The following is a 14,881-nucleotide window of genomic DNA, read 5'->3' as shown; positions in this document are numbered from 1 at the left end:
GGTCAAAGAGCCGCACTTGAGGACCTAGAGAGCCTCGAAGCTGCAGGTTCCACAGTCCTCACTATGTTGTAGTTGCCCTAGTAATAAACTATCTTTTTTTCTGTTAATAACTATACCTGTTATTGAATACCCACCTTTGTAATAATCAGCAGGCAAAGCTATGCATGACCCTCCCTTCTTACTTGGAAGGAGCAAAGAAAGGATGTGTCTGACATCTTTTGTGTAAGTTACTTGTTTACTGCAGCACAATGCAGAAAGCCTAAGAAGGTGCTGTCCATGGTGCTTGGGTCCTGAACTGCTGCAGTAATTTATAGCATCACTGGTCCACGCCAGATCTCTAGCCTGAGAGTTTCGGAATCTGAAAATTGGCCTTAGGATCATAGAGTTATGGGAACCCAAGGAGTTAGTCTAAGAGCTCATAGGTTGCAGAGAAAGGTCAAAGTACTTAGACCCCAAAGCCCTCCTCTCCACTTTCTTGATTCCCCATGTTTATAAGCTTTTGCACTTAAATCTACGATTTCAGTGATGTCGACACTCCCTCTCCTGACTCAGTTGTGGCTTCTCACATTCATTGATGGTGATGATGATAACTCATATTGATATGGAACCTTAATATTCAAAAAAAGTATTTTTCTCACCACAGTCCTAGGAAACATGAGGCAAAATTATTGGTGCCCCTGCTTTACATGTAAGATTAAGCGATGTGTCTCTGGTCATGTAACTAGTATCAAAGACATAATCTGAGCCCAGGTCTCCTACCTCTGAGTACAGTAATATATTCCATTATACCACACTGTTGCTGAGTTTCTGTGGCCAAAAATTTAATCATCTGGTGACTAACCTTTTGATGGTGAGCATCTCTGAGAGAGCTAAGTGGTATAGAATATTGGACTTGGAGTTGAAGAACTGAATTCAAATCCTGCCACAGACACTTTTAGTTGTTTTACCCTGGGCAAGTCACTCATAACCACTCTGGGCATCAGTTTGTCATCTATAGAATAGACAAGATCAAATGACATAAATGTAATGTTTCATAAACCTTAAACCACTCACTATATAAATGCTTGTTCTATTAACTAGCTCATCCTCATAACTTAACTCATAACTCAAAAAATTTATTTATGATGTAATAAGAGGTAGCATTTTTATAGTATTTTAAGGCTTGCAGAATGCTTTACAAATATCATCTCATTTGACCCTCAGAACAACCCTGAGAGAGGTGGGTGCTATTATTAAGTCCATTTTACAGATGGGAAATGGAAGCAGCAAGAAGTTAAGTGATTTGCCCAAGGTCACACAGGTATTAAGTGTCTAGAGTGGGATTTGAACTTAGGGCTTCCTAACTCCAAATGCAATGTTCTATCCACTGCACCAGTTACCTGTCTTTTTTTTGGAGGGAGGAAGGCAAGGAAATTGGGGTTAAGTGACTTGCCCAAGGTCACACAGCTAGTAAGTGTGTGAAGTGTCTGAGGCCAGATTTGAACTCAGGTCCTTCTGATTCCAGGACCAGTCCTCTACTCACTGTGCCACCTAGTTGCCCCAATCCAGTTACCTGTCTTAAGGAGAGTGGTTGATTTGTTTTGTTTTTTTAATGTAGAGGCAACTAGGTGGCACAGTGAATAGAGTGGTGGGCCTGGAGTCAGAAAGACCTGAGTTCAAATTCTGCCTCAGACTCTTACTACCTCTGTGAGTCTAAACAAGTCACTTAACCTCTATTTACCTCAGTTTTCTTAACCATAAAATGGAGGAAGCAGCTCCTTTCTCACAGAGTTGTTGTGATGATGAAATACCAGTATTTGTAATGCACTTACCACAGTGCCTGGCACATAGTAAGCACTATACAGATCTAAATCTAGATACATACATAGGCACTATACATTTATAGAAATCCTTCTCCCCCCCCCCAATTCTGTATCTCCAGTCTAAGAGTAACTTACTATTCATAGTAGGTACTTAAATATTTACAGAACTGATTGAATTTTCCAGCTTTGTAGGAAAGAGCTAATTAATGCCCCACTGGTATAGCCTGTGAGGGTCCCAGAAGAATTTTCATACCATAAAGAGGAACAGAATAGGACTTTAGTAAAGGAGACTCATCTTTTATGGGAAATGTACCTTAGTATGATAGACTTAGGACTTGAAAGGACCTTCAAGATCATCTATCCCAGGAGTCTTTAACCTGGAGTTCATGAACCTGGTTTTTAAAAACATTTTGATAACTGCATTTCTGTAATTGGTTTCCTTTACAAGCCTGTGTATGCACAGGCACGGTTGATTTTTTCACCACTGATAGTGAATTAATATAGATATTTAGAACAACGTATGTATCCTATAAATTTTCTGGTCGTTGTTCAATCACGTCAGACTGCTCATGGCCCCATGGACCAGAGTACACTTATATCATCCATGATGTTTTATTGGCAAAGATAGCTAGAGTAGTTTGCCATTTTCTTCTCCAGTTGATTGAGGCAAATAGAGGTTAAGTAATTTGTCCAGGGTCACACAGCTAGTAAGTGTCTGAGGCCGGATTTGAACTCAGGTCTTCCTGACTCCAGGGCAAGCGCTCTATCCACTGAGCCACCTGTCTTCCTCAAAGAATTTCTGGGAGCAAAACCTAATCTACCAAATGATGAAATGGCTTTTTTAGACACACACACACACACGTGCACATACACGCATGTGCATACATACACACACACACATCACACCAGCAGTTATATGAAGTTTATTCTAGGTCCTTCCCATTTCTTTTTGATGCCTTTGTGCCCATTCTTATTATATTCTACAGTAACCCTCCATTTAGGGACTATGAAATATAAATTATCTGTGAGAGGTCTAAATTTTATACCTACTACTCTTGGCTACCATCATTTTTCTTCTGTCTCTGTCTACTTTAGACTACCTTTCCAGACTTATTATCATAAGTTTTGTAATAATTATTATTATTACTAATACTAATGATAGCTGGCACTTAAGGTTTCAACAGCACTTTTACTTTTATCTGTTAATTCATTGATTTGATCTTCGCAATAACCCTTTGAATTAGGCACTAATATTATCCTCACTTCACAGATAAGGAAATTAAGGATCAGAGAGGTTTAAGTCACTTGCTCAAGCTCATTATTTTCCTGGCATATAGTAGGAACTTTAAACTTTATTGATTAATTGTTCCCCCCCCAAAAAAAAAACCATTCCTGACTAGAGAGGAAACTCAGATGCTGAGCCAGTCGATTCGCAGATAATGAAAATAGTACTACATTGATGAGATATGAGAGGACTAGACTTGAATCTCAGCTGCATCACTGAATAGCTGTGTTCCCTTGGCAAACCACTTGGCCTCTCTGGTCCTCAGTTTACTTATCTATAAAATGGGGGGTATAACACTTCACAGGGTGACTGAGAGGAAAATACTTTGAAACCTGTAAAGCGTATTACCTAAATTAAAATGCTCAAACTGAAGTCAAGGTTATAAGTTTTCTTATACTCATGACCTTGTAGAAGTCTACTCTTGACTCAAAAAGTGTGGCCTTCACCTCTATAATGGAAGCCATAGTAGAGCATGCATCTGTCCAAAATAAGATGAGAATTTTATGGCTTTGCCTTCAGAGATTGGATAGAGCTGTCCCTAACTGGTGGAGCAAGTGGCAGTATTCCACCGCATCTCCTGATAAATGTCTATGCTTGTCTTCTCTAGTTAACTAATGGCAAAGCTATCAAATCAACGAGTCAGAGTCTCTCAGGTGCTTCTCTCCTGCCTGTCATACTCTTTATCAGTCTTATTCCATAACAATTTGAAAAACTTTTAGGTCAGGTAGAGGCGAGGGAGAATTAAATTGGTAACAATTAAGTTACAGAATATTCAAAGGAATACAAAGCAGTTATGAAAGAAGTCAAATAATAGTAATTACTTGACTGGAAAATAGCTGTTATTCATAGGATAACTATTCAGAAGAAGGCACCTGATTTTAGGTTCCTTGAGGTTATTTTAAAAATTCATCTTTCATAGCAAACCAAGTAGGAAATAAGTACTTTAATGAAGCCCCCCGACTACATTTTTGTGATCACTTGGGTTTAATTCAATAGGTTAGTGTTTTTCCTCACTGACTATATTGATGTTATAGGGATTTTTAAGTTTGCATTTCCATACTATATAATGCAAAATTTTACTTTAAAGGATTAATGTAGAGTAGGACTTTATGATTTACATTGTTTCAGTGTCATATTATTGTTGGTACGTCCCAATTTGTTTTTAAAACATGATAAAATTTCAGATCCCTCTACCAATAAGCTATACAGTCATTATGATCATGGAGATTAATGGTGCATAATTTACAGAAAGCAATTTAACAAGAAATTAAATTCATAGTTGTTTTTGCAGTACTTCCCTTCTCTACCTTGTGTGTTACAAAAATTAGTGTCTCCTGGCCTCTAAAGTGAAGGTACTTGTGATGAGATGCTTGAGACCAGCTAATAGGAACAGAATTAGCTAGATTGGGTTATTTTACAAAGCATTTTGTTCTCACTTTTGCTACCATTTTAACCTGATCACCGATGAACAGGGAAGCAAATGACAACAGCTATTGTAAATACACTCTACTTGCTGGGTGCAGGTGCAGAAGATAAAGTTGGCAATGAAGTCTAGCCTCTGGTGACTGTCAGCCCACACACTTCCTCTCCACTCAGTCCTTTTCCCCCACTTCCAAAAAAAGAAAGAAAATGGAAATGTTATTCTTTTATGTATTTACAAAAAATTAACTGAGTGAAATTCTGCAAACCCTTGTCATTCATAGGCTGTTTTAAGTGTTATGAATGCTATAAGATACACATATAAGACACCCCTATGGTACATACATAAAGATTTATTTAGAGATCAAAACCAGCACAGCAAAATGGATTGTTCCCCAAACTGGCAGATGCACCCTACATATTGCTCTTAGGGGAATTGCATTGTATCTTGGAATGTTGAGGAAAATGAAGATATTTGCTGGATGCTAGCTGAAATAGACAGGATGGTTTGAGACCCCTAAGTGGATTAGAAAAGTTAGGGATGAAGCAGTGCTTCAGTCTGGAGAAAATGAGATTGAATGTATTCATGACATTTGTGAGGCCATGTGTCCAACCTGCCATATTTTAATAGTTCCACCCCACCACCCCTGCAAAAAAAAAAAAAATCATAGAATGGTACTTTCTATCTATCTTCTCAGTATTCTTTCTTTTCCCTTTCTCTCCTCTCCAGTATTGTGCCCGGGGGTATAGTGATGTCAGTGAAAGAGAGGAGGGATTAGACCAGTTAGTTGAAGCAGGTTCCCAGGGTCATTTCTTACTGACAGGTTTTTTGATGGCTTTCTTTTCTCCGTACCTAAAGCACTGGAATAAAAAACTGTGATTTTTAGGATAGAAATGGTTACTGTGAGATGAACTAAAAATGAAATGAAAATCCCCATATGCTCAGATACCAGGAGGTTTTTAAAAGGAAGTTAATTTTCCTATTTGCCAAGTGATAAAAGGGCATTTTCACCAGAACCAAAAGGGAAGGCTTACATTTGATTAATAACACAAAGATTTTAGAACTTGGTTTTAATAATCCTTAAATAAATGGATGTCTATACTTCACCAAACCTGAACTGAGAGAACTCTAGTAGAATTGATTCTGAAAGTTTATCTTAGAAGTCATAAAACTAGAACCTGTCTGCCTCCAAGAAGTCTAACCAAACAAAGTACTCTTCTTGTGTGGTTTACCAATTGAAGAATGAGCTCTTTTAAGTTTGTTTTTCTCTTCCCTCTCCTAGAAGATTGAGAGAATTATCATATGAATAACAAATTTAATAAGTCATCCATTTTTTCTGATTATATAAGTTGGCCAGATATTTAGAAAGGCTACTAATGAACAAGACCAACTTTGTTTAGTAAAGTGCTTCCATTGTACTGTGGTACAATGGAAAAAGCATTGACTTCAGAGTCATAGGACTTTTCTGATAATTATTACCTAGGTGACCTTGGGCCTCAGTTTCCTCATCTATGGAATGAAAGCAGTGGGCTAGTTAGACTTTGAAGTAAGTAGATGTGTGATCCTGTAATCCTGCTGGAATCTTTCAAGCAAATTGGGGATTTTGCCTCTAGAGGCTTCATGCCTATATTTGTAGAACGGAAGAAGGGAAGCAGTGTTCAGAGAAAACTAAATTAAATATTTAAGAAGTAATGTTCCATATTGATCCTCTAACTAATTCTGTAGATGTCATATTTCCTTCTTGACCACTGCTCCACCTTTTTTTTTAATCCTCTGGTCTTAAGATTCCAATGTTTATTACAAGAGATTGTAATTCTGGATATCACTTTCCTCCTTTTCTTACAGAGTTTCTTTGAAGGGCAGTCTGCACCATGGGACTCAGCTAAGAAAGATGAGAACAGAATGAAGAACAGATATGGGAATATCATCGCCTGTAAGTGTTGACAGTGTGGCCGTGTTTCTGTATAACTTTCTTTTTTGCATCTGATAAGATTGACCACCAGCTCCATGCAGGGATACTTTACAGAACAATTACTTCTCTCAATCTTAACAGAGAAGCTGACATGTGCAAATACTAAAGAAGGAGAAAAAATCATTGAAATAGCCAAGTCAATGCACTTTTATTTTTGTGGCTAGTTTACTTTTAGATTTAAGGCCTGGATGGTGTTGGTAACAATGAAATGTTAAGGAGGAAAATGCTTTTTAGAAGTATTAAACATAATAGCCCTGATGTCTCCTACCTGCTATATAAAATAAATAAAAATCATGGCATTGGCATGCCTTTATGCAAGAAGCTCAGACTACTCTGCAAACATTAAATCATTAATCCCTTTGACATTTGTTTGAGGTAGGCTAGCAGTGTCCCCCTTTTAAAGATGGAAAATTGAAACACAAAAGTAACATCATTTCCCATTATATCTCACTACATAATATCAAGTAAGCTAAGATTTTATCTGAGAAATCCTTGCCGCCTATAGAATGGAACTGAGCGCTGCTCAAAAGAGTTTTTAAAACTAGCCAAACTTCTTTGGTTCTTAATAAGGTTGCTGAGGTGAATTCAGATGCTGATTGACAAGCCTTCTATCAAGTCTGTGTCTCTGCTCCTTCCCCCTACCTCTCTCTTGAGATCCAGACTCACATTTCCAGCTTCTTGTTGTATATCTCTCCCTAAATGTCTCACTAATACCTCAAACGTTACATGGCCAAAACTGAGCTCAGCATCTTTTTCCCAATGCCTGCCACTCTTCCTGACTTTCAGGTTTCTATTGATGTCGTCACTATTCAGCATTCTAAGCTCCCATGTTTAAACCCTCAGGGTGTCAATGTTCTCTCACTGCCTTCCTCCCTTTTCCAATAATTCTCCATATTTTTGGACTCTACATCTAGAATAGTTTCTCCTGTTTTTCCTCCTTTCATTCACACTTTCAACACTCAATAGTTTAAGCCCTTGTTTCTCCATCATTCCTAATCAGACTCCCAGCCTTCAATTCCTACTCCTCTCCCGTCCATCAGAATAGATTAATCTATATACCTCTGAACAAATTAATCTTCCTTATTCACAGTTCTGATCCTAGTTCTGACCCTGTTCAGAAACCTTCAAAAGTTCCTTCTTGTCTGAAATAAAGCACAAGCTCCTTAACCCGGTATTCCGGGCTCTCTGAGATATGGTTCCCACCTACCCTTCTTTCTCATACCCTATGCTTTGTCTGATTAGAACTCTTTACTACTCCTTGAATGCCCTTCCCCTACCCCCACCCCCACTGACTTATTCTATTCGTTGAAACCTTCCCCTTTCTTCAAGGGCCAGCTAAAATGTCCCTTCTTTCAGGAAATAGTTGTACTTCTCTCCTGCACTTAATCCCCTTCTATTTTGTATTTGATTTTGTCCAGACTTGATATTTCTTTGGTTTGAGCAACTCTGGTTAGGAAACAACACTCAAGCCAATGCAAATTAGTAACCATTCTTTATCTTCCAGCCTTAGAATTGCGTTTAGAATACTGTATTTGTAAACAGGCTGTATTTTCCCTTCTAGAGCATATATTCCTTGGGAGCTGGAACTTTATTATTCATCTTTGTGTTCCTGTGAATCCCTAGGAACTTTGCACAGTTTAGGCACTCAATAAATGTCTATTGAATGAATGAATAAAAGGATTGCTTAAATATTACTCTTTCAAGGTCGTATGATAGTGTCTATTCCTTATTTCTGTTAATGGCAATATTCCACAGATAACTCAAAAGTAATGCCCTGTTAGTGATCTAGCAGAACTAATGCAGCCTCAGTCTAAAGCACCAAGTCAGGACTCAAGGCTAGGTTTCAGTACTGGGAAAATCTAACTTTTATGGTTCTATGTAGCATGACCCTCTGAAATCGCTCAAGCACTAATATCCTATGAGTTTGTTTTATTCCACACAAAATAAAAGAGCAAACTAAAATTACTAAAGAGATACATGTTCTGCTTATTGAATATGGTGGCATGGATAAATTTCATTCATTTGTGATAATTTTCTAAGTATGATAAATGGCTTGTGTCCTTAAGTAATGTTATTAAGTCTGGCCTTTCATTAAATATAAGAAACAGGTGTCAGCATGGTATGATTTAAGTGTTGCTCAAAGACTCTACTGACTAAAAATATCAGGTGTTCAGGGAGGACTAATATATCTGGTGTGAGAGTTGCTGAGCCCTTTTCAGATTGGCTCCTCCACCTTTGGCATCCACCAAACACTCTCACCCAATTCTCACCTGTGGCTCTAAGAAGCTGTAGCATGTACAGTAGCCGCACCCCAGTGTCTTGGCAGATGGGCTAAGTAAGCCCAGTTGAATGTAAACCAACAGCCTCAAGCCCATCAGTGAGTTAGGGGATTGTTTACCCCAAGCATGTGAACACTTCCCCCAGCAGAATGGCCAGATGAGAATAATTTCTTCCAATGGCCATAAAAGTAGCTGAAGCAGGAGCTCTAGAGAGCGCTTAGACTAGAGCTTGGTCAAACACTAATGATGCCAGAGTCATCCACTGCATCCCAGGCCATCCCCAGTTGTCTTGACTTTTGTCCTGCCATTGGACTTGCATGACTCTGGAAGAGAGAATGAGGCTGATGACTGTGTATAGCTCTGCCTCACTTAAATCCAATTCATGTGCAAATGAAGACATCACCTCATGATGTCACTGGTCCTCTTGAAAATGAAGGATGAACAACTCCTAATCAGTGGCTGGAAGATAGCAGGGTCTCATAGTGAATAGCTATGAATGTGCAGCTCCATTGCCCTGCATGATTCTAGATGAGGGGCTAATTTTCACCAATTTGGTAAAAAAAAATTATTGCCATTCAACATTAGATCCCAGGCTTTGATGCGAGTGTATGTGCAAGTGAAATGTCCTCACTTCATACTTCTGGAAATAAAGCATCCTAATCAGTTCCTATCTACCCCTTTCATTCAGTCAGGAAAAACAAACATAAAAACTACGTTTAACAAGACGTGTGTCCCCTATTAATAATGCTAAAACTTGCTCCTTTCCAATGATGAATTCATTTTATCTGCACAACTTCCCAGGGAGTGAAACAAACAAAAGACTTCCCACTGCATTAGGCATCTTTTGGACACCATGGAGAGAATAACAAATGTGTGTATGTGTGCACACATAGTAGCATGAAGTAAATTAGCCAGGGTGTTGGGGTGCTGCCAAAACCATGGCCTTGGGATCAATTATTTTGTCAAACAACAAGTATTTATTCAATATTTGCTGTGTGTCCAGTGTTCTGCTTAGCTTTGTGAGGAGATAAAAAGAACTTATGACACATGTAGCCCTTGCTTACAATAAAGTTAAGAAAAGATTAATAGTCATGAAAAAAGAGGCCAAAACAAGTCAATATCCTCTATTGGTAGCTAAATGGTACAGTACATAGAGCCTGCAGTCCAGAAGACCTGAGTTCAAATACAACCTTAGACACTTACTAGTTGCATGAACCTCGGCAAGTCATTTAACCTGTGTCAGCCTCAGTTTCCTCATCTTAAAGTGGGGATAATAACAGCACCTACCTTATGAGGATACAATGAGATTATATTTGTTTTTTAAGACTGCTCAGCACAGTGCCTGGCACATGGTAAATACTACATAAATGCTTAGTCTCATTCCCTTTTCCTATTTTTAAGTGCAGCATTGTGTCCTATTGATCCAAAGTTCTCTTGAAATTCTGAGGAAAAATAGATCAGTGAGGACTAGCATGATAAAGGCAAGGTTCATGAAGGAGGTGGAACTGTGGCTCAGTCTTAAAGCCTTTTTTCACAGCCTTTACTGTTTCCTTTTGGTACTCTACTTCGGCACAGCAAAAATCAGTGCTTAAAAATGTAAAATAATTTTGCTTTTGTGTATGAAGATTTGCAAGTAGCTGCTATATGAGTATACTGCCACAGAGCAAGCATTTTAAGTACCTACCGTGCACCAAATATTGTGCTATAAGACACAGAATAATTGTCATAAAATGATGTTCCTGCTTTCATGGAGCTTTTTGTCATTGAGTCGTTTCAGTGGTGTCCAACCCTCTGTGACCCCATTTGGGTGTTTTGGGGTTTTTTTGGCAAAGATACTAGAGTTGTTTGCCATTCCCTTCTCTTATAGGCCAATAAAAATCAAAGATAGCAATATAAATATCACAGGTAAATAAGATTAAATTTGGGGTACATTGGAGAAGAACAAAACAAAATGGTAGGTAAGGTTTTAGAAGGAAAGTTGCTACCAGCTAGTAGGGTCATGGAAGGCTTCCATGAATGGATGAATGAAAGAAAAAGCATTTATCAACTGTTCAACATATGTTAGCCACTGCACTAAGTGCTATAGATACAAATACAGAGACAATCTCTGAGCTCGAAGAGGTTATGTTCTAAAAAGCAGAAATGGGCCTTGTAGAAGAGTGGGGGTCAGGGAAGAGTAAAGTAAGAATGGAGCAAGGGAGGCATTTCCATAAGCAATGACAGTGCTGATAGGATCATTGGTCCCAGAGGAAGAGACAGAAGGGCTTCAGGGAGGAGAAACAAGGAGAGCAGCACAGGCAGGGCAGGAAGACAGCTATGAAGCAAGTTCACATGACATGGGATGGAGTGATATAGTGACCTGTCATCCTCTGACTCATGGAAAGAGGTGTCATCTGAGTTGGGCATTAGACTGTGAGTTCCTTCAGAACAGAAAGTGTTTTTCTCCTGTCCTTTGCATTCCAGTGCTTAGCACAATGCATGGTAAGGTGCTTAATAAATGCTAGTTGACTGACCGACTAAATAAAATATAAGTAGAAATTCAGTAAGCAAAGAGGGGAGGGAACCCTTCCCAGTCATAAGGAATAGCATGAATAAAGGCCCTGAGGTATGAAAGTCCAGAGCATCCTTGAAAATTAGAGACTACTGCATTTGAGCCAAAGCAAAGAGGTTGTGGAAGGAGGTAATATAAAAGTTTGGAAAACAGGGGTGGCATCGAATTGCAGAGGGCTTTTAATACAAAAAAAAGCATGAACTTTGGAGAGCCCATAAAGATTTCTAAGCAAAAGAAATGACACAACCAGACTTATGTTACAAGTAAGATTATTTTGGTATGAAGACTGAAGAGAGGAGAGAGTAGAGATGGAAAGACCTGTAAGGACGTCACTGCAATCATATAGGCAGGTTATCACCTGTATAACCTGGGCTTGTACTGGAATGGAAGCAATGGGAATACAGAAGAGGGGGCAGATGTCACAAAGGTGGGAATGCTAAGACCTGGTGACTCTTGGATGTGACAGATGAAGGAAAGGAGCCAAAAATAACCTCCAGATGATGAAGGCAGGAATCTGGGCAAATGGTGGCACCAGGGACAGACACAGTGGAGTCAGGAGAAGGAGCAGGTTGAAGGGAAAATAATGAGCCCTGTTTGAGTCTGAGACGTCAGCAGAGCTTTCAAGTAGACATGTCATGAAGGCAGGTAGAATTGTGGGCCTCAAGGTCAGAAGAGCCACAGATGTGGTTATGTAGACTGGGAAGTAACCTACAGAAAGGTAAAAACAACCCATCGGAGTGAGTGGGATTTTCAAAGGAAAGAACTTAAAAAGCTCCCTCTAAAAGTTCCTATAGCTGTTTGCATCAGCCCTAGGAGGCAGGATCCTATACTCACCATGGGTGAGTCAGATATAGAATATAATAAGCCATAATGCCAAATAATATAAAATGTCCACATATCTAACTCCCTAACTACATTGCTCTTACTCAACATGATGAGGATAAACCAAGAATTAGAAGTCAGGAAACCTAGAATCAAGTCTCAAATCTATCACTAACTTACTAAATAAGTCACTTATTCTCTCTGGACATTGAGGGCATTGAGGGGGTCAGGTACTAACTCAGGTATTCTTAACCTGGGGGTCTGGAAAATTGAAAGAGAGAGAGAGAGAGAGAGAGAGAGAGAGAGAGAGAGAGAGAGAGAGAGAGAGAGAAAGAGAGAGAGAGAGAGAGAGAGAGAGCGAGAGAGAGAGAAATACACAGATACACAGATAGATAGATAATTTCAATATAATTAATTTCCTTATACTCCTATGCAGTTTGTTCACTTAAACACATTATTCTGAGGAGTTCATAAGCTTCATTAGACTACCGAAAGGGTCCGTGACACACACAAAAAAAATAAGACTAGGGTATTTCTTTTTTTTAATAAATTTATTTTTTATTTTTATTTTATAACACTCAGTTCCATAAGTTTTGGGCTTCCAAATTTTCTCTCCTTCCCTCTCCTCCTCCTTCCCCCACCAAGATGGCATGTAATCCAATGTAGGTTCTACAAGATCAGGGTATTTCTAAGATGCCTTTGAACTCTAAAGATTAACACTTCTACTTATACCACAGCCACTCTTTATCCAACTATGATTTTTTTCAAGGAGGGGGGTTTCTCTGGAAGGAGAGAAATAAGCATTTATTAAATACTGTGTGCCAGGCACTATGCAAAGTGCTTTACAGATATCTAATTTAATTCTCACGACAACCCTGGGAGGAAGGTGCTGTTATTATCCCCATTTTACAGTTGAGGAAACTGAGGCAGAGATTAAGTGAAATACCCAGAAGGGCAGATTTGAACTCAGCTGTTTCTGACTCCAGGCCCTGTGCTCTATCCATTGTGCCGCCTAGCTGCCTCTTAACACTATAGAGTTATATGGGGTAGACCAGAGGTTCTCAAACTTATTTGGTCTACCACCCCCTTTAAAAAAATTACTCAGTGCCCCCCTGGAAATCTACTTTCCTTAACCCTTTAACATTTTTTTGATACTTGCATCATTCCAAAAAAATATAAAACATGTATTTTTTAAATGACGCATCTTAAATTTAATAATTTGTTATAAGTTTGTGAGGTTTTTCCTCCATTGAAATTTTGATGATGCAATATTGAGTCATATAACCGTATGGTATCATATTGTAAACAAGTCATTACATCCATGTAACCCTGCAGGTGCATGCTGGACTTCCCCATGATGTGCGACAGGCCGGCCTGCCAACACTTGCTTGTTAAGACCTGTCCTCGGACTTGACCACTGATCAGTTATAACTTGCATTTTGTGTGTTTACTTGGACAATAATATAATCACTATGACTTTAACTCTGTTACATAGCAGATGAAACATGTACAAATGTTTTTTTCAAAATTTTCTTCTCTCCTTTCCTTATGCTTTGACCACCCCCTTATTTTTATTCAGTGCCCCCAATTGCATCTGAGGCTACTATGGCCCCCCCCTCCCAATTGTTCTAGAATCCCCAGGGGGTGGTATCACCTACTTTGGGAACCTGTAGGCTAGGAGTTACTTTATTTTTTACAAGTGAAGAAATACATCAGCTTGAACATCAAAATTATAGCTGTATCTAGAACAAATACATGCTGTCCATGTGAACATCACAGTGTCAGAAATGAAAGGGAGTTCAACCTTACCTGAATAAGAATTCCCCTTACCACATCCCCTGACATCACCTAGCCTTGGCTTGAAAACTTCCTGTATCTCTTAGCACCCCAGACTTTTGAGTTCTAGACTCATGGGCCGGGAGGAGAGGAATCCTTGACTTTGTAAAGTGATAACATCAAGCATATAATTTTAAACTTTTTGTGGCTGATGCCTTTTAAGCCATCTCACTGATACCAACAGTTTTTTTTCTAATAAAATTGTTTAGTCATCCAGTAGTAGGAAACCTACTACTTCCAAATGCCTCCAATCCATTCCACTTTTTTAAATGGTATTTTATTTTTTCCTCAATTATATATCAAGACAATTTTTAGCATTTATTTTTCCAAGATTTTGAGTTCCAAATTTTTCTCTTTCCCTTCCTCCCCTCGCCTCTTCCTAAAATGGTAGGCAATTTGATATAGATTATCTATGTGAAATTATGTAACACACATTTCCAAATTAGTCACAGTGGGAAAGAAGAAACAAATCAAAAGAAAATACCCACCAAAGTAATAAAGTGAAAAAGTATGCTTTGATCTGCATTCAGAGTCCATCAGTTCTTCACCTTGATGTGGATAGCGTTTTCTATCATGAGTCCTTTGTACTTGTCTTGTATCATTGTGTTGATGAATAGAGCTGAGTCATTCATAGTTGATCATCACACAATATTGCTGATACTGTGCACAGTGTTTTCCTGGGTCCGCTCCTTTTGCTTTGCATCAGTTCGTTTAAGTCTCTACAGGTTTTTCAGAAGTCTGTCTCTCATCATTTCTTATTGCACAATAGTCCATTAACATATGACTTTTTCAGCCATTCCCCAGTTGATGGCACCCATTCCACTTCCGGTCCACTGTCACTATTAAGAAGATTTTCTTGCATCAAGCCTGTTTCCGCCTAATTGTAGTTTCCACACATTGCTCTCAGTGCTGCC

General features: G+C 38.8%; 1 protein-coding gene across 4 annotated transcripts in view; it reads left to right on the top strand.

Moving 5' to 3' along the window:
* The window catches only part of PTPRM (protein tyrosine phosphatase receptor type M), a 1,028,886-nt gene that overhangs the window by 838,974 nt on the left and 175,031 nt on the right, over positions 1-14,881 (top strand). For all 4 annotated transcript variants that reach the window (XM_036752813.1, XM_036752827.1, XM_036752817.1 and 1 more), the window contains one exon: positions 6,353-6,440. In XM_036752813.1, coding sequence (XP_036608708.1) covers positions 6,353-6,440 — 88 coding nt within the window. The remainder of the gene's footprint in view (positions 1-6,352; positions 6,441-14,881) is intronic.

Source organism: Trichosurus vulpecula, chromosome 1 (genome assembly GCF_011100635.1).
Source record: "Trichosurus vulpecula isolate mTriVul1 chromosome 1, mTriVul1.pri, whole genome shotgun sequence".
Lineage (NCBI taxonomy): Eukaryota > Metazoa > Chordata > Mammalia > Diprotodontia > Phalangeridae > Trichosurus > Trichosurus vulpecula.
Note: the sequence above shows the minus strand (reverse complement) of the source record. Positions and strands in the feature narration are given on the sequence as shown.